This window comes from Haemorhous mexicanus, chromosome 3, assembly GCF_027477595.1.
Source record: "Haemorhous mexicanus isolate bHaeMex1 chromosome 3, bHaeMex1.pri, whole genome shotgun sequence".
Classification (NCBI taxonomy): domain Eukaryota; kingdom Metazoa; phylum Chordata; class Aves; order Passeriformes; family Fringillidae; genus Haemorhous; species Haemorhous mexicanus.
Window position 1 is genome coordinate 111,357,753 of NC_082343.1, and position 27,626 is coordinate 111,385,378.

Sequence of the window (27,626 nt, forward strand, 5' to 3'; positions counted from 1 at the left end):
TTGTCTGTCTGGGAGGTCTGGGTGGGAAAAGAGAGAGGATTAAAATCTAAGGAGGGGTCATCCCTAAGTGCACTGGGAGAAACTGGCCCAAAGCAATATAGAGAGTTTAAGAGGTGATGTCTAATTTGGGGAATTCCTTAGGGACAGCAGGGTGGAACCAGCTCAGGGGAACAGGAGAAGGAAGAGTGTTGGCTGCATGAGTATGAGGGGAAGAGCTGGGAAGGGACCAGACAATTCTTGCAGAAAAGAAAGGAGTCTGATGGTGCTGAGATCACAGGAAACACTATCTGTGTGTGCACATAAATAGTAATAGTAATGCAGGAGCTGAAAGTATGGGAATATAGTTCATGTTTGGAAAAACATGAGGCTAAGTGATGTTAGAAGCAGAGTTGAAGATGCATGCTTAAGCATAATGGGCAGCTCATTACACATGCATTTAAATATCTTCTCCAGTACATCCAGTGCTTTATAAAGGTCATGGGCTCATTTGTGGAGTTTAAAAGCCAGAAGAGACCGTGGGATCATCCAACATGATGTAATACATACAAATTGAATTATATCTTATCCATGTACCTTTATAGTAAGCTCAGTACAATAAACACCCCTTCTTGGGGTTTAGACCTTGTCTGGAGAACCCATAAGAAGGACAAGACACCTTGGAAGTGGAAGTGACAGTAAAGATTAGTGATCTTGACTGCTTAAGACCTGCAGTGTTTCTGTAATTTGGGGACTGTGCTATGACTGATACATTCACTAGAAGCTGGCAGTTTCCTTCTCTTCATACATCAAGGCATCTTTTACAGAATCCATGTTGATACAGTAAACAGCATTCTCTTTCCATTTTCCAGCAGAAAGCATTTTTTCAGGTCTTGAATCACACTGATGCTTTAGAGTGGCTACCTAGAACAGAGGCTAGACAAAGTTAAGAGAATAAAGTGGGTATTTATTAAAGGACTTCAACAGATACACCTTGGGCAGTCAGAAGCCTCTGAGAGGAGCTACGCCCAATATGGATGATAGTCATGAGTGTTTCAGATAGATGTGAGTTTGGTCTATTTGCATATCAGGGGTTAATTCTCCAATTACATCTTCAGGTTATGAAGTCATATTCCCCCAATTTGCTCCTCCCGATTCACTTTTGTTTATGCTTTTCAGAGCCTGAGGCTGTAGGATGTCCTTGGGTTCCAGGCCCACAGGAATTGTTTTGTCTGACCAAAGTGGGAAGACAGTAGTTAACACTTTATATGAAGTTTAGAGTTATGCACTAATGCAGCACAGGATTTGAAAAATATAAAGGCTAAAATCCTAAGGCATCAACACAACAAACTCATCTCTGTGTCTTCATTCATCTTTTTTCAAGTTAAAACAAAAGGACTGCAAGAATCAAAAAATCATTAAAACCAGGAAAGACTCCTGAGATCTGTTAAACCAGCACCATTGTGTTCACCACTAAACTGTATCTCTGAGTAGCATATCCACACCTTTTTTAACACTTCCAGGAATGATTTTACCATCTCCATGAGGAGCCTGTTCCAATGCCTGATCACCCTTTCAGTGAGGCAAAACTCCATCCTTTAGGTAGGATTTGACTCTGCTCCTGGCCTGCTGCTCTGCTGCCTGATGGTTTGCTGCCACAGCTGTGTGGGCATGAGCAGACTGAGGTCATCAACCCAAGCACGCCCTGTGGTAATGACCAGCAACAGATTTTCTGTTTGCATATTTCATATCTGAACAATTCAAGATTTATTGCTTCCCCTGAGGTTCTTTTAGGACCAGAATTTTTCATCAAGTTGTTTGTCTAACTCCATCCTCACATGCAGCTTCCTACCCCGCCACAAAATCAACTATGTAGTGTTTATGTTTATTTAGAAGCATTCTGTTCCCTGTTTTGTTTTGTTTTATTTTTGTTGCTGGTTTGTTATTTTGTTGTTGTTCCTTAGCATTAACTTTACAATATATTCAGGGTCTAATAAATTCTAATATTGCTCTAGATTGGCATAAACACTCTGGTATTCTGTGGATATGCTGGAATTATACTTTTCTCTCCTGTGTGAGTTATTTGAATTTGAAACCATGGCAGTCCAGGGCATGTAAAATGTTGCTAAAGCATAAAATGGCAACAAGCAGGGAATTTATGTGTGTGCTAATGTCAAAAAAAAAAATCAAAATGGTGATTGCTCATGGGCAATAAGGAATGCACATGCAAACTCAGAAGGCCTTTTTGGAATTTTTTTTTAACATTCAGACAATTATTAATGGTTCTATCTGAAGGAAATTTGCATGTACAGTAAATTTGAGATGCAGAATCTTTTCAGCTTGTATTCATTGTTAGGGTTTGCCTTGCATGCAAGTGTGTCAGGCAAGTAATGATCATTTTGTCTCGAGCTCCTGTGGAAAAAATATGATCTTTGGAGAGCTTTGAAAAATGCCATTAATCATCTCTGCTTCACCCACGAGGAAGAATGGTTTTGAGATTAGGGCTTTGGAGGGACTCTTGGAGGATCTGGTTTGTGTTTCCCAGATCTGTCACAAGCATTCATATATCTTCAGGTTGTAATTCAAAATAGTTTATCTAGCAGCTCAGTAGAGGCAGAAATAACCCCATTTTCAAATGCAATAATTTGGTTAGGTATTAAGCCCTCTGTAAACTCCTTTGCAGCTATGGGAGTTCTTGAAAAGACTAAACACGTGTCTCTCTGTACCAAGTTCCTAACTTTAAAATAGGAATAACAGATTTCTTTGACCTTTTTAGTTTCATCTTCCCCTGATTTTCTATGTCGATTATAAACATTTTGGAGCAGGAACCCCCTTAAACTGTGTTTTTGTGGTTCCAGGGAGGACATCAGTCTTGTTTTTGTCTTTGGGTACATTTGTAAAATGAATCCTAATTTGCAGTTATTTGGCCTAAAATTAGAAGTCTGGGAAGAGAGTAGGTTAGGAGTTTTCAGACACATTAAAAGCTGTGGCAGAGATGTGGAAATGACCTATTGATCAGCTTGCAGGAGAGGCTAAGAGCATAAAGTGTAGCAAAGGAATTCGAGCTCTATATTCAGAAAAGTGTTACAGAGGTGAAAAGAGAGATGTTCTGGAAAAGTCTGAATGGTTATCACTGGGTCTACATCATTGAGGGTCTTTAAAAGCAAGCTAGATGTGATCCTGCTATGGGTCTAGAAGGCTAGACTAGATGACCCAGCAAACTTATTTCCAGCCCTGCTTCTCTGTGACGCTCATCTCTAATTTGCAATTGCCTCAGGCTGGTGACTTTCCCAAACCCATGCAGAGTGCTGTTGAGAGGGCCAGGATTTGCTCTGCTTCTCCTCTGACTGTTTGCCAGTCAAACTCTCTGTGGACTTCTCCTCAGCAGTGCCAAAGCTAATGCTGCTCTTTCACTTTGGGATGTTTTTTCCTGAAGCACAAAACTCTGCCTTGAAATATGAGTTTTCCAGCCGTGAAGGGGAACGTTTGTTTTCACACAGGACTTGAGGCAGGACAGGAGAAGGTGTTTGGTTTTCGGTGACGCTACCCACATGTGATTCTTGGCTGGGTACAGAGTGTGGAGTGGAAAAGCCTTACGTTCCAGCTGGCTTCACTCTACAGCACAGGAGTCCCTGCCAGATTTCTCAGGACAATTTAAATCAGCTCAGGCTCTGGCATGCTCTCTCTTGTGCAAATGGGAAGGTACAAGCATCTGTGCTGGGGGTCTTACTCCTTACCAAAACTCCTGGAGGTAGGTGTTAATGAATGGTGATGAATGGGCACTGCTCAGAGCACAGGGACTGCACCTGTCCTGTGAAATAAAATGTGGCAAAGCCTCTCTTGTCCTAGGGATGAGTGGCTCAGCAGAACTTGCATCTAGCCAGATATTTTTCCTTCAAAACAGGGCAGTCACACGTATCCCAGCTGCCCGAGGGCAATGATCCAGTCTACGGCCAGCTGTGACTGGGGAGAGTGCTAGCTGGCATGGGCCAAGTTGCTGTTGAGCACTGTTTGAACATTTAAAGAGTACAAATGATCATTTGCTGTGCTTGGACCAATGCCCTGGGCCTCCTCAGTTTGCAAGGAGGACCTACAGCAGCAGTGCCAGCACAGCAGGGAGCTCAGTGCTGGGAGGGCCCTACAGCTGAGCTCTGTAGGATGCGCTGGAGTTCCATCCTGGCAGGACAGCATGTCACTCAGCTGAAGCCTGTGCTGATGCAGCAATTGACTCACACCAGAAATCCAGTGTTTAAACTTTCTTCTAAACTCATGACAAAGCTCCGTGCTGTGCTCCAGGTGCATTGGCCAGGCGTCCAGACACTCAGCTGGGAGCACCCAGACAGGCGGGGTGCCAGCTCTAACCCCATCTTTTGTGGTTGCTCTGAGAGCTGACAGCACTTGTGGTGTGAGCCAGTGCACCTCTCAGACCTGGTGGGTGGGGGGAACGTTCCTGTAGACTCAATGTACCATGTATCTGGGAGATGTTTTGGTTGGGTTCATTTTTGAGGAGAAACAGTTGGTAATTGTCAGCTATGGTCCTAGGCTGTCTGAAGACTTTAAAAGGAAATGTTTTCTTCTTGACAGAAGAAAAGGATACATTCAATCAGATTTGGTGGTAGTGCATGTATGGCACCAGAATGAATCTTCTAATCTAATATGCAAATCAAATTTACTTGGGTTTTTTTGGGTCAACTGCCTTGTGTTCTCTGCTACACCCTCTGAGTCTGTTGCAGGCAGCCACACAGGACCAGTCTCTAACAGTTTGTAATGTTCAGAATTTGACTTACAAATGGGGACTAGTGATGGCTGTGGAGCTGACAGCCCTGTAGCCTGGGGTGAATATGCACTGGTTGTCAGCAGAAATCACACATTCTCAGCCATGTCAGCTTCACACATCACCTCCCTGTCACAAGCTTGCTTTGGAAGGACCATGTCTGGACACGAGAGCCATGCCAGCCCAGGGGAGAGGGGACATTCATTACGTTTTTGGTATTCAAACCATGACAGCCAACAAGTCTTCCCTTAGAGTTGTTGGTAATTGTGATTTTTCCTGCTGACTGCTGAAACAAGGGTAGCACATTCATTTCACTTAATTCATCACTCAGACATAATCTTTTGTCTTTTGGGCATATTTTTTGACTGACATCTCTGTAGTGCTTGAATCCCCATCTGTTGATGCCTGACTGGGTATGTCCACCTGGGGGAAAGAGCAATTCCTATATTCAAACATTCCTCCCAAGAGGCCAGGATGTGGTCTGGTTCACTCTGGCCTGGTGATGCCTTTTCCTGGTCTTAGAAAATTGAGAGCCAGACACAGGTGAGGGATAAGGGGATAAGGGGTTTTTACCTTAGTGTTTTTACAAGGATCCTTATTGGTGCACCACTTTGCCAAGGTGGGAAGTACCACAATGCACACACACGATATATCATGCATACAATTTATAGACCCTGCAGATTAGCATATCTAACAAGGATGCCCTAATGGGAGGCCTGGAGGAATGGTGTGATATTCCCCCACCCAAGGAATTCGCCCCTGGATGGGCCAAATCTCTTGTTTACAGGATATATTCTAGAGAGCACCTTGGTTTCCCAAGATAGCATAGGGTTTTCTGGCCTCCTACTGTGAGGCCTTTAGGATGTTTGGTCTTCTGGCCTCACCAAATACTAGGGCTATGCTAAGTTATCAGACTTAAGGAATTACAGGTATGCATGCTAAGAATACTGAGGGTGCACAGAATTTATATAAAAGGTATAGAAAAGAAAAGGCAAAAAATCATCTGGGCATCACTGGCAGTCAGAAATCTCAGCAAACTGTTCAAAAGCCACAGTGGTCACTTCTACCCTATGGATAGAAGGGCTCAACTGTTTTGAATTTTCCCTATGTTTGTAAAAATAAAATTATTCCTAATAAAATAATTAAAAGTGCTTAGTTTGATTAAGGCTCATATTTATCAGCAGTGTTTTTACAGCTCTTTGCTGCCATTACTGCTAAAGCTGGAGCACAGAACAGAAGAGAAGGCTGGGTCAAGACTAATGCTGCAGCCAGCTTTTAATCCTTCTCCTGACAGTCCATCTTTCATGGTGGCTTGTGTCCATCTGTGTTCATGTGCCAACAGGAGCAGAAGCCAGCGTAAGCCATCCTATTGAGCTTTTTGTCAAGGTGTCTTTGGCAAGACTTCCATTAATAATTAATTCTAAGAGGAGTTTGTGCTCTCCAGAGTTGGAGCCAGGCCTGGGAGCACAGCCATGGTAAGCTGTACCTGTATTTAGCTTGGGTAGAAGGTTTCTGTCTCAGGAGAGCTGCAGTTCTTGTAATCTGTGCATTTTTTGGAAGTCAGAGGATGCAGTTTGTTGTGTATGTGGGTAATCACCTTGCTAGAGCTCTGTGTCTGCTCTGCATGCTCAGTGCTGACAGGGACTTATTTCTCTAGGAACTGTTTCCTCTGTTGGTTTTTTTTTTTTTTTTGTTTTTTTTTTAATTGAGAGTACAAACAGGGTCTTCTGTGCTGAAAAACACCTGATAAATAACAATAGAAGTACAAGAAAATAAATAAATGCAAAACATGTCTGTAAGAGATCAAAACATCATCATATCATAGAGTCATAAAGTGGTTTGTATTGGAAGGGACCTTAAAGATTATCTCATTCCAACCCCCTGCCCTGGGAAGGGACACCTTCCACTATCCCAGGCTGCTCCAACCCCTGACCAACCTGGCCTTGGACACTTCCAGGGGTAGAGCATCCTGTAGGGGTAGGGCAACAGGTAGGGCAACCTGTGCCAGGGCTTCATCACCCTTGCAGTCAAGAATTTCTTCCTAGTATCCCATCTAAATCTACCCTCTTTAGGCAGGGCATTCTTCTTTCAAGAGCTCAGGGTGTTGGCCTGAGGGAGCTCTATCAGAAAATGGACTTTTGTTTTCAGTCAGTCACACTGAGAGGAAAGAGGATTTTTAATATCTGAGTATAACATCACATTTTTGGGATGCAGTTATGGTTCATTGTGTTCAAGTGTGGCTCTGAAGCCTTGATTTCCTAGATGGAAATGTTTGTGGGCTGAGAGTATAAGAATAGGAAGTTCTCTTTTATCTCTACAGTTGGCTCTATCACAGGAAAAAAAAACACTAATGGGAAGCAATCTTTGCTCATTAAATCAAATGATTGATACAAGCATGGCTTAAGAATAAGTTCCACTGTAGTTTTACAGAGTGGTTGTAGTGGCATTTACAAGAGAAATCTTGGGAACCCAAGAACATGGGGGAGGTTTGGCTGTGCATCTATCATCTATTTTAGTTCTCTGTCATTTGCATCATTTAACTGAGATATGGAAAGATTAAAAGTCAAAGACTTCCCTTTGGCATAAAAAGGAATAACATTTATGGCTTGAATTTGACCCAGGATTTTATCCCACCATCTTTCCCTTAAGCCCTGCTGGTGTTCTTGATGGATGAGTGGTCAAGTATGAAATCCTTTTGTAATCACACGAGCCTGCTGAACTCTCTAACACAACCTTTGTGTTCCTTGTGTTTAACGGGACAAGAGGACATTAGGGAAAGATGTGGTAATTCATTTCCTTCCTGTTTCTGGGCAGTGGCAGCTCTGTGCTGTGCTAAAAAAGTGGTTTGATAAAAGTGATTTGATAAGAGTGTTCAGCTTGGGCTGGCTGAGTTCAATCCCTTCATCCTTGGAGGAGGCTGAGAGCTGCTCTCCATGGAGCTCTGACAAGTGGAAGGGATGGGTCCTGCTCCACGAGGGCATATGGTGCAGCACTGATGGGCTATGGGAGCAGGTACCTCTGTACACAATCAGTATTTTTGCCACAGATGTGGCTGGAACATGTGCAGGGACAGTTCAGATGAGTCCAGGCAAATTTTTTCAGCCATGTTCTTTGCCTATGGAGCATTTCAGCATTCAGTGTTTCTAAAGGGCTGTCCATTCAGATAAGACACAGCTGATAACATCCCAGAGTGAATATGTGTCATGGCCCTGTGTCTGTGTAGAGTCCCACAGGGCTGTTCCAGCTTTCTTTGCTGTGGACAGGCAGCAAATTCAGCTCTTGGCTTGGCCTGACACATCTCCAGGTCATCACTGGGTCCTCTGTCTGTTGTGCTGTCACAGACCTGTGATGTGATGTCCCACATGCTCTGAGCCCTGAGGAACAGCAGTGACCTCCCAGGCTTGGACAGCTGCTTAGTCTTTGTGTTTGACCTCTGGACTTCACTGAGCACTAATGTACTGATGAACAAAATAGTGCCAAAGCCCAGCTCTTGACACCTTGGTGAGGCTGGTGGTGCCCTGGCCACCCAATCTAATGGTTGGCATCCCTGCCATGGCAAGGGGCTTGGAACTAGGTGGTCTGTAGGGTTTGTTTCAGCCCAAGCCATTTATGATTCCATAATTCTATGATCCATGACACTGAACCTCCTGCTAACTTACAGAAGTGACATTTTATGTTGCATGGTCTGGACATGGCTTAGAAGTCAACAGGGACCACATGCTGTTCCCAGCAGGCATTTTGGGTGGAGTCACCTTGTTTTGAGTGTGAAGCGAGTTTAACAACACAAAGGTTACACTGTACCAGGTGAACGGTGTGTTTAATTTTCTTGCATCACAGCAACCACAGTTTACTTCCAGAACATATAAGAGTGGAGGTTAATGCTCTTCGTGTCATTGTAAACAGTTTCAAGGATCAGGTGATCCTTATTTTATCTATCACAAAATCTTCACAGGTCTAAACAGAACACTGGAAGGACCACACACATTTTTCTTCCCAGGTTTCCTCATTGTTTATGGCAATGAAGCTGGTGAAGGGTCTAGAAAATGTCTTATGAGGAGTGGAGCTGGGAGGAGTCTTATGAGGCTGAGGGAGCTGGGGGTGCTTAGTGTGAAAGCTGGGAGAGGACCTCACTGCTCACTACAACTCCCTGAAAGGAGGTTGTAGCCATGTGAGGGCCAGTCTTTTCTACCATGTCTCAAGTGAAAGGACGAGTAGAAATGACCTTCAGTTGCACCAGGGTAGGTTTGGATTAGATATTAGAAAAAAAATCACAGAAAGACAGTTGGGCATTGGAATAAGTTGCCCAGGGAAGGGGTGGAATCACTCTCTGGAAATGTTCAAGAGGTGTCTGGATGTGGATATGTTTAGGGGTGATTATGGTGGGGCTGGGTTGATGGTTGGACAAATTCATCTTGAAAGTTCCTTCCAATCTTGATTGTTCTGTGATTGTGGGAAGATTTCAGTCACCTTTTGCTTGAAGGTCAGGGTCTGCTGATGGAGGTAGGGTCATCACTCCTATGTGTGGGCTCCTTTTCAGATCACAGCATCCCTCTTCCTCAGCCAGGTGCTTGTTAACTGCAGTTAATTGTAGGTATTGGGTATTTAGTCTCTGACTTTTCAGGAGAAGCTAACAAAACACATCTTCAGATGACATCAAGACAACACCGAGGAAAAATATTTTCTGCCTCTGAAGACAATCTGGAGAAATAGAAAATCTGAGGGTGGACATTGTCTTCATGCATAAAAAGCAGCCCCAACCACCTCACTGCCTGCTTGGACTGCAGGGAAACAGGGAGGCTGGGTCTTCGAGTCAGATACATGTCCCTGCTCATTGCAGGGGTTTGCATTAGGTGACCTTTAAAGATCCCTTCCAACCCAAACCATTTTATGATTATTTGAAGAGTCATCTGACTATTCATCTCACCTCTGTCCTTTCAGTCCCATCACAGCAGATTTATAGGGTGGTACGAGCTGCATCAGGCTTGATGAAAGACCCTGCAGTGCAAACTTCTGTGATTGGCCTTGGAAGAGCCTGGGAAACAAGTGAGAGGTCAGAGTTACTGCTCATATGTCCCATTAGATGCCTGAGTTTGAATAATGTCCCAGCCATTTCACTCCTTTCATCAGCCTGCTGTAGGGAGACCAGCCTGAAGATGGATTTTGGTTTCCGTCTCTGTAAGCTTGGCTGCAAACTGGTACTTGGGTGCCTCCAGAGTTTGGGTTGCTGTTGGGAAACTGGGCAGGCAGTTCCTTGCACCAGGTGCTGTACAAACACAAAGATGCCATTTCTTCTCCATACAGTGTTTTAATTAGTGTGCCTCTTTCACAATGAACATCACTTTCAACTCTATTTGTCTTAGACTTTCCCTTACCTGGAACATAGTTGGAAGTGAGTTATTTGCTCAAGGGTGAAAAAAAAAATCTTGCTTTGATGCAAGATTTTTTTAAAAATACAGATTTTTAAGATAGGTTCTTTATTTTATCACAGAGAAAAGTCTGAATCAACTCAAAGGTGGAAAGCTCAGACCAGTCAGAATAGTGATCCAGTTCTCACCCTCTGCTGTAACATTGATTTTAATGGAATGGTAGAGGTCTAAACAAGGCAGTGATGTAACAGACTTCTACTGTGGACTTGCTGCAGTTCTTGCTGACTAGGAGAAAGTTGGGAAGGAGGTTTACCTGAGTGTAAATGAGATTAATCTCCTGTCTTATTCCACTGAAACAGCCAATGCTTTGATCTTCATTCAATTATTTGTTGTTTTCCCCCTGTGCCCAGGAGTTATGGGCATGAATCACAGCCTTCTCCTGCCAAGCTGAGGTCGGTTTTAATACTATAATATTTGATATATCTCATATCGGCAGTCTGCATCTGGCAGTCAACAAGTTAACAACTATTTTTCTCCTCTAGCTATTATGATCCCATGCAGTTATTAAAGTTAAGGTAACTAAGGTGGATTACTTCAGATTTTAGGTAATGTGGATGGTTATTGGAATTGCAATTAATAACATCTTGTCACTATAACCCAAGCAGGTTGTGAGGTAGATTTTATCCTGTGCATTGATAGGGATTAATTTTCCTTTGGCAGCTCCAATTTGTGAGCTGAGCCAATCCTGCAGCATGTGTCTTTACAGAGATGGGCAGTGGCTCCCGTGGTATGAGGTGGGGTCATCCCAGCATGGGACAGAACTACTTTGAAGGACTGTATTTATGAGTTCCTCTCCTGTTTACAGGGTCTCATAAACCATCCCTGTCTATCCCCCCATCCAGGAAATTTGTTTGTTAAAGGTTTACTTGTTCAAAAGGTGTTCACAGCCTCTTTGTGCTGGATTAATCCTTTTATCTGATGATAAGATATCAGGCTTGGTGGGCTCAAGATATCCAGCAGAGGGAACAAATACTGCAGTACAGAGCATTATAATCCACTTGAAAGAAGTGGCACCTTAAACTGAGTGCATTCCAGATAAAGGCTCTGCCCTGGGTTCAAGTTGCTAGCAGCAAAGGTATGTGTTAAAGTAATGTTTTTTCTAAGAATCCCAAAAAGGAAGCCTAAAAATAGAGGTCCTACAGTATGGAGGTCCTTGGCTGAGTTAGCAACCTGCATTTCCTTTGGAATATGTGATAAGAAACACTTTCAAACACATGGCAGGATAAGATGTGTCTCTATTTACATGTTTTAACTGATTGAATTCAGTAATTTTGATAGGGGAGCAATGCCAGTGCATGGGCCTTGCTACCCAAACAGGTAGAAACTGGGCAGTGTTTAGCAAAGGCCACCAGCAGAAGCGCATTGCTGACTTTACCAGAATGATCCCCTGGGGCTTCCACTGCAGTGGCAACCTGGTGAATCAAGTATTGCAAGTAGTCAGGGTCTTCAGAGACCTGCCAGCCTGTTAGAGGGGTCTCAAGGGAGCCCCAGGCAGTCCTGGAATAATTTCTGTACTAATAGGTGGGTAGAATCTGATTCGGGATTGTTTACCTCTGTTAACTTTGGAATAAATGAGAGAAGCTTTTTGCCCAGCAATGTCCTACACCTGAATGTATGGATATACATTTGCAGCTCAGTCTTGCAAAGCTTTACTTGCACTAATGCAGGTATTTACCTGAAGGGGTAAAACTGACGGATTATTCAGCTAGTCTGTATATCTGAAGGAGGGACAAATTAACCTCCTCCCATGCCAGCAAAATACTTTCAATTAGGTGGTGTGAATCCAGGTATCATTTGAGATATTCATATAAATGAATCATAATAACATGTGGGGAGAGTGGGAAAGAACAGACTGGTGTGCAAGAAATGTCCCTGCTGAACATTTCATGAAGCCTAATAGAAACAAACACTTAGCTTTAAAAAACCTTGTGTTCTTTAAAAAAACCCCACTACTAAGTACTGGAAAGCTGCCACAAGAATCCAGTACTGAGTATTCCCACAGTTTCTTCCCAGTGCTCCCAGACTGTAGCTGCAGGGCAAGTTGCATAAAAGCGTGGGGTAGGTGCTCAGGAACATCCTCACTGGGCTGTAACAAAACCCTGGCATTGTTTTCCACGGCGTGTATCTGCTTTTATGTGGGGTCAGGAAAGTGACTGTAATTTGCTGTTTCACAAAACTGGCAGTTACTCACAGTAGCAATTGTAGTAAGATTTGGGCTTGCAGTCCTTACTGCTCCCTTGGGGTATGCATGGAAGCAAGATGATGCATGCTACGTGTTTTCCTACCAGAAAAATAAATAAAATAAAATACATAAACCATGCAAAGAACTTTTCACAGTCTCCAAGCCAGATTATTTAAAGCTGATGCTGTGTGTTAGAGAGGTTCTGCCTGTAAATGTACTTTGAAAAAACAGGGGAGGCTTAATACTCATAATTAAAAAACATCTATAGGGTTTTTCCTCAAACTTTCCACTGTGCTAAGGAAATTTCAGCCCCAAAGGAGGATGTCTCACAGGTTATAACCATGTGAATGGAAGGATTTATATTGAAAACAGTTTTGCCACTTTGTTCACAGATCCTTGGATTTCAAGTTTGTTAGTGTAGCCTGGTTTCTATAAGCCAAGTGCTGAACCACTGAGGAGCCAGTGATCCCCACACTGAGTTTTGGATCTCAAACTAAGCTGTGTTTTCGTTCAGTAAATATACTGATCTGCATTCATCTGTGTATAATTGAAGGACATTTAGCCCTGTAGCTGCCTTACACAGTTTTGTTCATTCCAAATCTTTATTCCAATGCAATTGATAACCTTTCCCTGAGCAGGGTTTCCAGTTTGGGCATCTCATGGGACCCTGGGAATTGTCACACTGTGTCAAACATGTGACCATAAGAAGTCACTGCCTTTAATGTCAGAGGTTACCAGCTGCTTTCTGATGACATTCCTCATCCCCTGCTACCAAGACACTGCTATCTTTTTGGGAAAAACTTCTAGCCCCTTGCCTAGTTCTCTGCTGTTTGATTGCAGAAAGGAAAAGCTGATGAACTGATAAAGAACTAGCAAACACTTTTGGATAAGTAGCACTTGGATAGAAAGAAAATATTTTTGTACACAGCACAGTTTTGGTGCCGTAATTACCAACACTTTAATTATGCAAGGAGAGCAGTTGGGAAGAATCTCCAAGCTGTGCCTGCCAGCAGACACCGAGACAAAAGATGGGGGAAGTTCCAGAGATGTGTTGGTTGTGGTTTCTCTTTGAATTAGGTTTACTTTCTGGATTGCTCTTCTGGTGTCTCAGAGGTCATCAGTGGTCAGTGGACTATAGGGTGGGTGACATTCAGACCCAGGCACAGAAAATCCCCTGAATATCTATCTTGGTCAGTAGTCTTGGAGGAGAAATTATATTCCTAACTCTTGGAATATAATGATTGGATCATTCCAGGCTAGTTGGCTCAGATGCTGAAGCATGAGGCTTCTTACTCTTTATTAAAATATGTGGGCAGTGCAATGTAGCTGTAGGTGTTATTTTTCCTGATACCTTCCTTTCCTGCCTGGATTCTGCTTTTTGGCTGCTCCTCTCCTGTGCTTGGTGGAGGCTGGCATGGCTTCCCATCAGCTCTAGAGGGTTTCAGGACCTCTGGCCCTTTACTCCATCCCTTTCTCCCTACTTTATCTTGGATATCCTTGCCCTGGCTCTCATTTAAGTGACTCTCAGTGATAGATAATGCTCACCCAAACACTGCTTGTGGGTACACAACCATTAAGATCTCCAAGGGCCACTTCCCCTGACAGTGTTTGTGTACACCTTTCACTGAAATTTAAGGGAGTGTCTTTTGGCCCGGGTTTTACAGAATTGGTTGCTGTGACTCAGCTGATTCCTGATAACTTGCAGGGCTGTAACCACTTGGGTATGGGCTGGCATCCTGAGTACAGAGACTCTCCCTTGCTGGTGAGCAATTCCTCGCATGAGCAATGTCCTGACTCTGGATCAGCCACACTTGAACACACAGTACTCACTTCTCTGTCAGGGTTCTCTGGGAGCCACATATTGTGCCACACATTTCCTGAAAAATAGATAAGTGACACAAAAGAATTTCTGCCAAGGCCTATAGCCTAAATGTCAAAACAGCTCTGTATTATAAGAGGAATCACAGTACTCTGGGTTGGAAGGGACCCACAAGGATCACCAAGTCCAGTTCTTAAGTAAATGGCACAACCTTGGCATTTTTAGCACCAACTCAGGGTCTGACCAACTCAGCTAAAGTCTTGCAATGTTAAATGTTTGACTAAAATGTGTGAGTTGTGTCCAAGTCCAAAATTTAGTGTAACTCTGATCCAAAGTGGAGTGGATATATTCAGAGCATTGCATAAAATTCCAGTTTGTAATAAGTCTCTCTGAAGAAACCAACAAGCAAATATTCCCTAAATGCCTAAGAAAGCCAGGGCTGGTTTGCAAAGTACCAATGAAAATATGTCACAAATGCAGCCCAAAGAGGGGAAATAGGGAAGACTGGTAAAATGAACCTGACTTCCTTGTTATTCTGATTCTTCTGGCCCTGGTGGAGGTGAGATGCAGCCGTACTACCAGCAAACGTGCCATGGTGGGATGTAGATGAGCATGCTGGAATTTGGACAAGAATCAGCTTGAGTCTCATCCTCCTCAAGATGCGTTATCTTGTGAAAATGCAGAACTCTCCTGACTTTGGGAGCAGGCAGAAATTTACCAGATGAAAGTAACTCTTTGTATCTGCAGGTATCTCTTACAAGGCTTTCTTCCTTTTGATCCATTTTTCTTTCCAAACAGAACGTGTAGGGAGCAGACTGGCGCATGCGATGCTTTCCCTGTGCCCTTTGGAGACCAAAAGCCACATCAAGCAGGAGATTTATGAGTTGCTGGCAATAGATGCTTCATATTCTGTTATTACATTTCAGATGATGAAAGAAGAACAACTGACTTTCATGGCTATGAAAGCAGTAGGAAAACTGCCTGTGGACAGATTGAGCATATGCATCACTAGATAGAAATTAGGGTGTTTTATAGTTTCAAATTCAGATTTGGAAAGTTCAAGATAGCAGAAAAATATCTGAGTAAAAGATGTGAGGCAGTTCGTAAGATTTCAACTCAGATACACTCAGGAGAATAAATCCAAAGGTAACATTATGATTCATTAACTATCCCTAATTAGGCTCCTAAATTTAAGTAGACAGAATCTTCCCTGGAGGCTTTCAAAGGCACCCACCTTTCAGTGTTGATGATACAGGGAGCTTAGGAACATAGCTTATTTAAGGAGGACTTCTTCCTTAGGTACCTACAGGGCATGAGTTGAGTTCCCAGATTAGGTGAATTGGATCTTCTAATAAGGTTATTGCATTTCTGGGCAGGCAGAAGTCAGAGGAGTCAGGGAAAAGTATTCTGTTGCCCTGTGCAGGAGGAGGAGAGCCTGGGAGGGAATGGTGCTCCTGTTTGTTTCTTCCCTCTGGAGTCTCAGTGGGATGTGATGTGTTTCCTAAATCTCCTTCATCTCTGAAATCCTCTTGTATCACTGGGCCTTTCACCTGTGAGAGATTTCACTGGGAGCAGTGGTGAGACTGAGCTAATTTGTGTTCCACAGGCTTTGTTCCTGGACTGCAATTGCTTCCACTTTGGAAATTTCTTTCCTGATTGCAGCTGCACGAGGAAAGGATAAGCATGTCCTTTTCTGTGGAGGGCAAATAATAGAAAGGGTTTTCTGTATTATATTTATATTCCAATTGCACAACACTTCTCTAGCTGGCTGCTGCCAGGAGATACAGTAAAAGGCAAAGCATCTGGGCTGTCTCAAGAGGAGTCTTGGCAGAGTGATCTGAAAGTTTTTATGGGTTTTGTTAGACATCCCAGCTTGTACCACTTCCCACCACTCCCAAATCACCAGCAGAACAGAGAGATTCCTGCTTTGGGCAGAGTCTGGAGGGAGGGCCCTGGTGCAGGCTGCGAGCTCGGGGAGGTGTAGGTGGCTTTGGTTGTGACAGAGCTTGTTTCCCAGACAGTCACACTTGCTTTCTCCATGGTGCTTGGAAGTGGCCTTACTGTAACTGGCATGAGTCACTTCCTTGTTATTGGTGGTTTGGAACACCATGCATGGAAAGCACGGCTGCCACAGGCTGAGGAACTCCCTCTTGCTCTTGGGCTTTGCATTTAGTTTTGGAATTGCAGCCTATATCCATGCTGGGTAAAAAAAGTTTTTTTCAAAATAACTGAAGGAGATGGAAGCTGATGTTTGTAACACTTGCATTTGCTAAATCTCTGATCTGGTGTTTGGGTTTTTTTTAGTGAGAGTGAAGGTTTTTTATGGCAGTTGTTGATCAAATCCCAACTTTCAGACTTATGGTCTGTTGCAGAAAGTCCCTTCATGTCTCCTCTTGTCTCCTGGGACAATTTACACTTCCTGTTTAAATGGTATTATACCCTCACTCTAAATAAAATATAGGATGGTATGACATGCCTTTGCAGCCAAGGTTCAGAGCTGATGTCAAGGGTGCTCAGCCGTTTCCAAGGCTCATGGAGACATTTGAGAGCTGCAGGATCTGATGATCTCCTTTCAGGTGATAGTACTCCTATCTGACCAAAAATCCAGGATGTCTGGTGGCAGGGCAGGACTTGAAGGTTGGCTTTGGATGTCTGACACAACACATGGGATCATGAGAAGAGGCTAAACCTCTTTCCGTGTGAGGCCCTAAGCTAGATGGAGCATGGATAGCTGGAAAAGGTTTCAACTTGTTCCTTGGCCATGTCTGAGACCCTTGGGATAAAGCCAAGGGGGTAGGCTGTGCCTCAATTTATTTTTGTTAATCAAATTATCATCTTCCCAGCCCTGTGTTTCCAGCTACACAGTGGTGTTACTGTTGTCACCAGGCACAGAGTCTTCTTTTGTATGGGATTTTTCCTTCTTGCTCTCTGACTGTTCTGTGATATTTTATGGTCTGGCACAGCCAAAATCCATTATTTTAATAGGTATTGTTGACTGACTGCTTAGTGAATTTAGGTTTTACTGCACAAAACCCACTGTTAGTAATGCAATTTGAGAGAGCCATATACACGTGTACTAAGGAATTGCTTTCTTATAACAACTTGGAATCGTGAATGATCCTTTTTCAGGCTGAATGCTGTGAATTTTTAAGTCTCAAAAAAGAATCCTTCAGAGATGCTACCTCTAAAAACATGCAGTAGTTTATATTGGGTGTTTACTCACAGGAGTATTTTCCTATTATTATTATTTTAAAAATATGTTGAGCACCAACAGTTCCTGGCCCCAACGTGCCCAGAAAAAAGGCTTGGTTGTAATTTTCCTTGGTGAGGGAGTAATGTTTTTGTTCAAATTGCACTCTGCTTCAAGCATGCTCAGGAGAGTTTGCTGAAGATCCTGCAGATTTGCTTTAATCATGCTGAGCTTTGGGAGCAAATGCACAGGAGAATATAGAGCAGAGGACTGAAAAATGACAAGCCCCTTGTCTGTGTGTTTTAAACACTGAGCTTTCATTGATCCCCTCCAGTTGACTGATGTGTACATCCAGTGAAGATGGAGGTCAGGGGATAATTTCTTCCTGGGAGTGGAAGTCTTTAAGCCTGTTTAGGGCAGAGCAAGAATCAGAGCAAGCATCAAATGATCAAATTAGCAAAAAGAGGGAAGGGTTTGAATGCAAGGCTGAACTTGTTTCCTTTCTTTGGCACAGACTCCCTCTGTGAGATTGGACAAATAATTTTGATATTTAAACACTTTCAAAACTCTGTCCCTGAGCCAATTCCCCATCCATAAAATATGGGGGTATAGCATCAACTGTTTGGATTAGGGGAATAATATATGTGTTTAAATTGAAACACTCATCAATGCTGGAAAATAATTACACAGAAAGAGCAGTATTCCTCTGAAAATAATATATTGTGGCAATTGGTTGAACCCCCAGGACTGGAGTGTTTAAAACTAGAGAGATCTACATAGGAAACACAGCAAATTATCTCATTATGGTCTTTTTTATGGTACCTGAAGAGGGCCTGCAAGAAACCTGAGGAGGAACATGGACACATAATGACAGGCGAAGGAGGAATGACTTTAAACTAAAAAAAGGTTTAGGCTGTGTATTAGGAAGAAATTCTTGACTGTGAGGGTGGTGAGGCCCTGGCACAGGTTGCCCAGAGATGCTGTGGCTGCCCCATCCCTGGAAGTGCTCAAGGCCAGGTTGGACGAAGCTTGGAACAACTTGGTCTTGTGAAAGGCATCCCTGCCCAGGGCAGGGGACTTGGAACAAGATCGTCTTTAAGGACCCTCCCAACCCAAGCCAGACTGAGATTCTCTGCCCTTAATGAACAGTGGAGAGGTATTGACTGGCCTTTTCCACCTCTTAGCACTGCAATTCAGAATGTTGCTCCTTGTAGACACAGTAACTTTTTCATTTCATTAGCCTGGATTTTTCTGGCCACACAAGAAACTGCTTGTGTGAGAATTCCAGCAGAAGGCGTCTCCCCCGAGTACAAATAAGGATACTGTCAGCAGCACCAGCATGTGCCTTTCCACACTGTCCTGCTGGCTGCTCCTACCGACTGATGGATCTGCTCTGCCCACGAGAGCACACTCTGGCTTTGATTTTCCTTCCCCCCTGTTTCTGCAGTGTGGGGAGGCTGCCAGGCAGTAGAGGAGAGGTTTTATTGTGAGATGGGTGCCATTAATTCATTGCAAATGGGCAATGCAGCTCTTGGGTTGGGAACTGGTATAAATTATTGCTAGCATGATGTTGATTTGGACAGATGAGCAGTGGGAGCTGGGATTGCTTTTAAAGCAGACACAGAGGGATTATGTAAAGACTTGAAAGCCTGTAATGGAAGAGGAATGAACCTGCTGATCCAAAAGAATTGCAGATTTATAACCTAGAACCAACTTCTGCAGGTACCTTCATGGAGTGTCACGGAGATGGTGACACTTTGTCTCCAGATCAAGTCCTGGCTGGCATGGAATCCATGTGCTGATGTTTGAGTTGAACCCCGGGGGGGGTGTCTGAGCAAGGCTTGCCATCTGAAAAGTTACAGCTCTGCCTGTGCTTCTCAAATGCACAGCCCAAGTTGCTGTAGAATTTTATCATTTGGATAAATACCCAGATTTCAATGCTGACTGCTACCCCCTGAGAGACTGAAAGTCCCTGGAGGTCCCCAGAGGAACTCATCTCCTCTCTTCTGGATGATCCAAACTCATTTCTCATGTTCATTTTTAAGTGCAGAACTACGAGTGGGTTTTGTGCAGTGACTGTGAGGTGTGTGAACACTTTGATTGAAGCTGTTTCTTCCCCTCTTGATCCATCACTCATTCTGCCAACTGAGTTGCTTTAACTTCTCTGCTTGATTGCATGGAGCAGGACAAGTGCCAACCCTTCCCTGCCAGGATTTCTGTGCTTAATACTGTGATAAGACTAAAATCCTTGGTACTTTTTTTTCTGGTGGTTTTAATAATAAATAACTTTCCTTGACACTTTGCTTCAACTCATGCCATGCTTTGTATCAGATGCACTCCTCTCTGGAGAATTTAAGGAGGGCATTTCAAAGGAACCAGATGTTTAATCTTTCTCGTGGAGTTGGCTGCCACACAGGAGCTAACTGGAAATTGTGAGGTATTTTACACTTGAGAAATGCTTTCCATTTCACAGTCTTTCTAAATCAGAAGGAAGCTGTGTATCGGCGGAGCACCATATAAACTAGAAAAAGAGCAGACTTGCTGCGTGCCATCTCTCTGTGTACTCTTTGCAAAGATGGGCCTTTCCTGGCAAAATGTACTCGAGATGTTTATGGAGTCCACAGAGAATAATGATCCCTTGAAATGGAAAAGTCCAAGTTTGTGTGCTGTAGACACAAACATCCTGTGCTGCTCTAAGTTGCTTCCAGGGTTTTAAAGGGATCTAGTTGCTGATGTGAAGAAAAGCACCTCTTGGAATTTTTGAAAGTACCAAAGTGTGTGCTAGTCACAGGTGTTAAGCATGTGCCTCCATTTGGGAATCTCCATCCACCTCTGTTTTCTTTGTCCTCACAGTCACCTCTGTTTTAAGGCACCAAATGACTACCTGATAGTGTTCTTATGTCCTCAGCCATCCCAAAGAGGTAACAGCACAGCCCTAGTCCATAAGGTGCTGTGACAATAATACTCTCTATTAATGCTTCTCCTTGAATCCTTCTCCATCTCTACTCTTTCTTGGGATACTGTTGACCAGTTGCTGACTGATTTAGCAATGGTTTGCTTTACCTGACTCCTCCTCTGATCCTGTAGGTAGCATTCAGGTGGTGGTGGCACAGATGCCAAGATGGAAAAGGCATATCTCAGTTCTCTGGGTGTGCTTAGGAATACCCCGAGATGATAGTGTTTCCTTCCCCTGCTTCACTAAAATGTTCAAGTGTTGAGTAGTGTCACTTTTTCTATGAAAGATGCAGGTTTATCCAGCCTGTCTTGTGCCCTGGAGATGGTCATGAATGCTGAGAGGTAAAGGAGATATTTATGAAGAAGAGTAAGTCTGAAACATGAAAGCTTTTTGCTTCATTTTCTTCACTGGATGCCTATCAAAAGGTTATATGGGATGCAGTTTGGGTGAAAAGTTTATAAAGGAAAATGTTCTGTGTCTTTTAAATACTTATCAGGTCCTCAGTCTGAGATACAGCAATAGGACTCTATTTTTGGAGGGTGCTGAGCCCTAAGTGCTCTGCGTCCTTTTGGGTGCCTCAAATTCAGCACCCAGAACTGCAGTTCTCCCTGGCTGTGGTTTGCAGGATAATCTCTATTCTACCCACCCCCTCTCCAGACTTTCTGATATTTCCCTGGCACAGGTATCCCCCTCATTCCTGTCTGGCTCCTACCAGGGGATGTGTTTTTTTGCTGCCTTCCAACTGTTGCCAATTCAGGTTTCACTAGAAACCTCTGTGCCAGCTCTTTGATATTCAGAAGCTGAGGGGTTTTCTGTCTGTTTCCTGACCTAGCATGACTCTTCCAATAATGCAAGACCTTCAGTGCTGATGTCCTGGCAGCCTAATACAGGAGGTCAGTCTGTAAATCTAGTTACGATTTTCTTTGCCTCAGCAAAGACAGCAAGTCAAACATAATGTAAACGAAGTGGTTGGATCACTTCACCCACCAGTAATGTGGTGGGTGATGCAGGCAAATTTAATGGATGCGATTAAATCTCCTGTTCCAGTCTGGCAGCTGATTAGCTGCAGGGGGCAGGCAGGAATTTCCTTTCTGATCCAGAGCTGCCCTCTTTCCAAGTTCTCCTTCAAGCTTCTGCCAAGCATCTCAAAGTGCTTTGCATTTTTAATTGTGCTTCTTCACGCCCGTGTGAGGGTGGAGATGAGAGATAGCATGATCCCAAGTGGAGCCCTGGGGAAACTGAAGCACTGGGAGGGGGCAGCCTGCTTGGAATGAGAGAGGAAGGTGGTGTTAGACTTGGAGAAAGGGGACATAGGCATCCCAGAAATCTTCTCTTGAAGCTCATGTGGGTCTACTGAACTTGCCTACTGCTCAACAGTCTGTGTCAAGCACACTGAAGTCTTGGTTGTCTGCTAGGCATTAATGTATAGTCACTGACAGGAAAAATAAATCTTTCTCCTGTGGAAATTTTAATTTATTTTTGTCTTTCATCACTCAATTCGTCTACTTTCTGAAGAGTATAACCTGTATACATATTTCTTCTCTTTGTATGGAGAAGCACTTTGCTCTGAAATAGCCTGAGGTGTTGGCTGTGGCTGAGGAAGAGAACTGGTTCAGCTCCATAGATGACTCCATTCTTTGTCACCACAGGGGAAATTTGTGAATTCACTGTGGATTCACCTTCACTGGGTGTATACTGAGGTAGCTACAGCAGCTTTGATTTCTTTACCTGGTTGTACAGCTGAAGAACTAGCCTTGTAAGTAGGAGAAAACACTCCAGTTATTAGGGCAGGCTTTGGTCCAAAGAAGAGACCAGAGACATCCAAACAATCTGACAAGTATTAACCCATCATTCCACCTGCATATTGCTCATGCTGTGGCTGGCAAAACAGAGAGCAGTAGGGGTTAACCAAGTCTTCATGTTCCCCAGGATGGTGGGAATGGAGAATGGGCTTTTCCCAGCTTACAGCCTGCAGCTCAATGGGAAGCAGTGTGTTTTGGATCTCACAGGGTGAGCAGGGTTTCTTACAGCAGGAACTTATTTTTGTGGTGGGTTATTTAAGCTTTATGATTTCACATGAACAGCATCCTCTAGAGTTCGGTTTTGTGAATCTGGAGTGGACAAAAACTTCTGATGTTCAGTCTTGAGCCAGCAGCTTGATGGCTGAGAGAGGCAGGATTTCAGACATAGCTATAGCTCCCATTGCTATAGGGCATCCTGTCCAGCCTGCTGTCATGGTAGGAACAGAGAGCTCCAACTGGAGTGCCCTGGAGCCTAGAGCTGAGGCCAAAGCCCAGCTTACTAACCTCTATTTCAGTTTCTGAGTGTCTAAATAGAACATCTGAATCTGATCCTTAGCCTAGTCTCAAAGCTTAATTGTAAATAAACAGTATCTTAATCACTTTATGGTTTCCAGAATTCTCTCATTGAATGTCTCTATGCTGGCAATTGGAAGGCATTCATCATAGTGGAAAATGAGTGTCTGTTTGGGCTGCACGTGGTATAATTAACTGTCAGCTGAGCCCGTAGCATGGCGTGACAATTCTCATTCTGACCAGCTGAAATAACTCACTCTAACAACTGTGCTCTTCTTGCTCCTCTCTTTCAGTTCCCAAGAAGCTTCTGCATGAAACTCAGGCAGGACCAACCAATCAACAAGGGTATCAGAAGCCACATTTTCCGCTGCAGCCAAGAGTGTTTGACCCTGATGTTATAGGGGACGGCGTGTTCCTATCGGATGTCTCTCCTTCCAACATAGAGCCAGCTCTCCCAGGTAGCTGTGACCATTGTCATGCTGGCCCAAACCTAAGGGTGTTGTGGTAACTGTTCCTTTCCATCTCCTCTTTTCTGGATTTCTGTATTGCTCCTACATCCCATCCATGTCACAGTCAGAAAGGGTTGTGACAGCTTCAAGATGTGACCAATGACTGTCTAAAGTGAAACTGTGAAACTGTTCAAGAAACACTGGGTTTCTTGGGATAGTAGTCATGGCCATGCATGTCCAAACTCATCACAGAAATACTCTCCAGACCTGTCTAGTGTCAAACAGAAAGAACAGGGCAGAGACAGTAGATCTGCCTCATGGGACAGAGAAGTTTTCAGCTGAGCTTTGAAATACAATGCTATTTTCATAAAATGCAAAGTGAAAAGATATGAATAAAGTCTGATCTTAGCCATCTCTAGGGATAGGTGAGTAGGAGGAAGGGGCGGTTTATGAATGAAGGAAAAGCACAGGTGAGCACGTGTTGGATTCCTCAGTGGTTTTGTGTTGTTTCCCAATAGGCAGGAGATGGTCTATGATGCTACTGAAAATCCCAGTCTGTGCTCCCAGAGATTCAGCTTGAGGGTGGGTATGGGTAGAACTTGTCTCTGTCTACACTTCTGGCAAAGTTAATCCCCAGCTTGGATAGTCAATTCACAAATAAACAAGAACTGGCAATAACAGCTTTGTCAGTTTGGAGGCCTTACTGAAAAACTGTCAAAGAAAAGAGTTTTAAGTTAGCTCCAAATAAATATTGTGATCCTGGAGATTCTTTCAAGCGAGGAAAAATATCCTGAACTCATTTCCACTCATCTAAACATTTTAACTTCTACGAATTACACCTTTTGTTTAGTTTTCGCATAGTTTATTTATTCACTTTCAAAATATGCCCCACTTTTCAAACAAAGAAGTCATTTTGAAATTAAAACCTAGAAGACTGTTTCAAAAATAACAAAATACTTGGAAATTTCTGTAATCTCCCTTCCTGTTGTATTTCTTTTGTTAAAACTATTTGCTAATGTCAGCCTGGTATCATGAATAACCTCTTCTATGCTTATACTGTGATGTTGGGCAAATTTACTGCTGGCTGAAAGAATTTTGTTCAGCTTTGGTGTAAATTCACAGAGAAACCATTCAGGTGACTGTCAACAGCTAAGAAAGGGTGGTGAGGAGAAAACCAATAATAGTGAGCTGATTAGGCATTGAAAAGTCTTCAAAGCCAGCAAGGAGGAAAGGGAATATCTTTTAGTATGATCCTTAAAGGAATGGCAGACCAGGGAACCACACAGTGTAGCAACACATGGCCCTTGTGAAATTGTGTGTGTTTGTTTTTTCCTTCCTGCGTAAGTCCAGTAATTTCTGTCTTCTGTGCCTGTGCTTGTACAATCCTGCCAATGATAAAACCAGTTCTGTGGTTTTGTGGTGCTCTTTGCTGGAGTTTAGTGTATGCAGGCCAGTATTAATTTAAAAGCATGTTTGATTGCATCTGTTCATTTGACAAGTTAGAAGTGAAAATTTAAAAAAAAAGGGGGAGTCTTCTTACATCTCCCATCTCCTCTCTAAGAGGAGTTAACCCTTACTCTGCCTCCTGAAGACACTGTTGTGGCACGTGGTTTACAAGGGCTGCTCCACACCCAGCAGAGGTGATGTCCCTCTGACATAGGAAGTATGTGTGAGATTATTTCCTGGTGGTGCCCTTCATTTTCCTCGATTGTGAAGGGATCTTACATTTACTAGTTAAGAGCCAGACCTCAGTCAGGAGACATCTCAGGCAGGATTCAGTCATTTGTGATCACCTGGAGTGTTCACCTGGCTTCTAGAAGGGTGGGCATTTCCCCTGCATCCCTTCTCATACCTGCCATCTCTGCATGGATGTCCTCCTGACCCTGGGGTGTCTTAGATGTTTGTGTATGAGAACATACAATGAGCTTCAAGTGTCTGCTGTGGGGAGAGCTGAATGACTCTCTGCTATCCATCAACTAATAGCAGGATTCTCTTGCTTTAGTTTAGATCCATGGTGCTTGCTACTTGAGATGCTCTGAAATATCCAAGTTTTAGGTTCAGTTTTTGGAAGTTAAATATTTACCCTGCGTCTGTGGATGTCCTTGGAACAGCAGTAGGGAAAATTTTGAACACTTGTACAGGCCGATTTACCAGACAGGGGAGATAAAGAAGATATTAGAGGGCATGTTAATCTGAATTTTAAAAAATTCTGAACTAAAAAATATTGTGAAATGTTGCTATTGATTTCCTGCCAAATGTGCCCTTGGATGTTCTGTGTCCCTTTTGCACAAGGGATCAACAGCAACCCCTATTCTCCTAAAGCTCTAGGGATATTTAACTCTTTGGGATATGACACCCAAGCACTCACGTTTAAACACTTTGCTTGAAGTCCAGTCATTAACAGCGTGGTAACCTTGAACATGTGGCTTTTCCAAGGCCATGCAGCTATTCAGTGGCAGAGGTACAGCTGCACCCACATTCCTTGGGGCTGATCCCTCACAGTGACACCTGGACATCCATCCCTGCTGGTTCTCCTCCAGGCAGATTAGGAGTTGGCATCACTGCACACACATTTCTGCCCTCAGTCCCTCTCCATCCAGTATTACCTGTTCTCTTTGACACCCCTCACTTTCTGTTACTGCCTCCTTGGGCTGAGCTGCTTCCTGGCACCCACAGCAGGAAGCTGAACGTGATGTCTCGCACTGCTGGGTTTTCAGGGAAAGGAGATGGATCAGGCAGCCAAGGAACAGAGACCATCTCACATCACCACTCCTGACAGAATGCCTTTGCTTGAATGGCACTGGTGGCATCACTGGAGATGGAGCTGGCAGTGTCCTGAATTTAATACCTGCAGATAAGCAGAAGCCAGGTGCAAGTCTGTGATTTTACAGAGTGGTGCTTGCTTTTGGCCAGAACTAGACACCCAGAGAAGGGAGCCTGGAAATCTGTAATAGCTACAGTTCAAAACTCACATGGATGGTGGACCTGGATCCTGTGCACTGACTTTTGCCTGTGTGGAAAACAATTACTGTTCTGTGAGTAGTGGGGGTGTCTGCCTGCAGATCAAGGTTTGGGGAGGACTCAACAGTGAGCTGATAAGGTCTGAAAGGGTCTCTTTGAGCCTCCTGGAATGAACTGCCTCCTTAGCTCTAGTCTTCAACAAATAAAATAAAATCATTAACCCATGTTCACTCACCTCTCCAGAGGGGAAATGGTGTCTGGGTGAAACACGGTATGAGCAGGCTTCTGAAGGAAGTCATAAACTCAGGTCTGCCCTTCCCCAAGAAGGTTGGAGAGAGAAAGCACGTCTGTTTGCCAGCTGTGGATGGATCACTACAGCACCACACCAGCAGAGGGTTGTGGGCTCTGCCTGTGTTTTCCAGTCCTCCTTACAAGCTTAGCTGAACCCACTGTTGATAAAGTCTCCTTTGATTTACGTAAGAGAAAAGAAACCTGATTATATATTTGCTGTAGCATAGGTGGGTGTGTTTAAGTGGTGACATGAAAGAGCAGGAGATGGGGGAGAGATGATGATGCCTGGATGCAGATGAGGTATTTTCTCAGCTGAAGCTGACTGAGAAGGTGTATTTACCCCCCAAAAAGGGGCAAATTTGGGTGGCTTCTCATCGAGCAGCTCCAGATTTCTGAACACAGATGCTGACCTGGTGGGGATAAGGCGGGGTAGGGCTGGGTCACGTTCTTCATTCCTCATTTCTCCTTCCCTTTCTGTGTCAAAGCAGAGAAGAAGAAGGGGAGGTCAGCCACTTTCTACCCTCTAGACAACACCCCCCTCCTGCTCCCTGTGGATGAGACAGAACTACCGGGGCTCAGCAACAGCAGCAGCAGCAGCAGCAGCAGCATGGAGCCCGTGGGCGTCGGCACGGAGATGGCCCTGCTCAGCAACATCCTGGCAGCCTATGCCTTCATCACAGGTACTTATGTCTGGTGGCTCACACCTCCCTGGGCTCCTGCAAGCTTTTTGTAGACCCTCCTTTCACAGTCACCCGGGGCTAAATCTGCCTCTCTGAACTGTTTGTGTATTTCATTCTTCTCTCAGTGAATTTTCCCTTGAAAGGCCTGACCGGGGCAGCTCTAGCAGGCAGTGTATAACAGAGTTTATTGTGCACTGCTTTCCACTGGCTCTGCTCTCATCTGGAGTTAAACACAATGTAATCTTACATGTGGTATTATTCCTAATGCTTCATTTTCCTGGAGATCAAAGCCTGGCTCATTAGGGAGGCAGGTTTGTTGTCCTGTAATTTGGAAAATAAGCAGCACTCAAATCTTTGTACTGCTTAAGAGAATTTGGCTTATCTTCACTAGAAGTGTGAAGATGAAGTAACTTGAGAGTCTACTTAATTGTATATTTAAATCTACTTTAGAGTAAGATTTCCTTGGATCACAGTTTATCTTTCACCCACGTGTATCTTTCAAGTAACGGGGGAGCAGTGTTCTAAAAAATTCACATTTAAATGTGAAAGAAAAGTGACAGAACCACGGGGAATGCCTTCAAACTGCAAGAGAGTAGGTTTAGATTAG

At 43.7% G+C, this 27,626-nt stretch overlaps 1 protein-coding gene across 5 annotated transcripts in view; it reads left to right on the forward strand.

The window, feature by feature from the left end:
- Nucleotides 1-27,626, forward strand: part of EVA1A (eva-1 homolog A, regulator of programmed cell death) — a 202,327-nt gene that overhangs the window by 166,517 nt on the left and 8,184 nt on the right. For 3 of the 5 annotated variants that reach the window (XM_059842996.1, XM_059842998.1, XM_059842997.1), the window contains 2 exons: nt 22,932-23,096; nt 26,828-27,019. In XM_059842996.1, the coding sequence (XP_059698979.1) occupies nt 22,932-23,096; nt 26,828-27,019 (357 nt within the window). Of the gene's footprint in view, nt 1-22,931; nt 23,097-26,824; nt 27,020-27,626 lie in introns of all 5 variants that reach the window. The other 2 variants (XM_059842995.1, XM_059842999.1) reach the window with 2 other exon arrangements.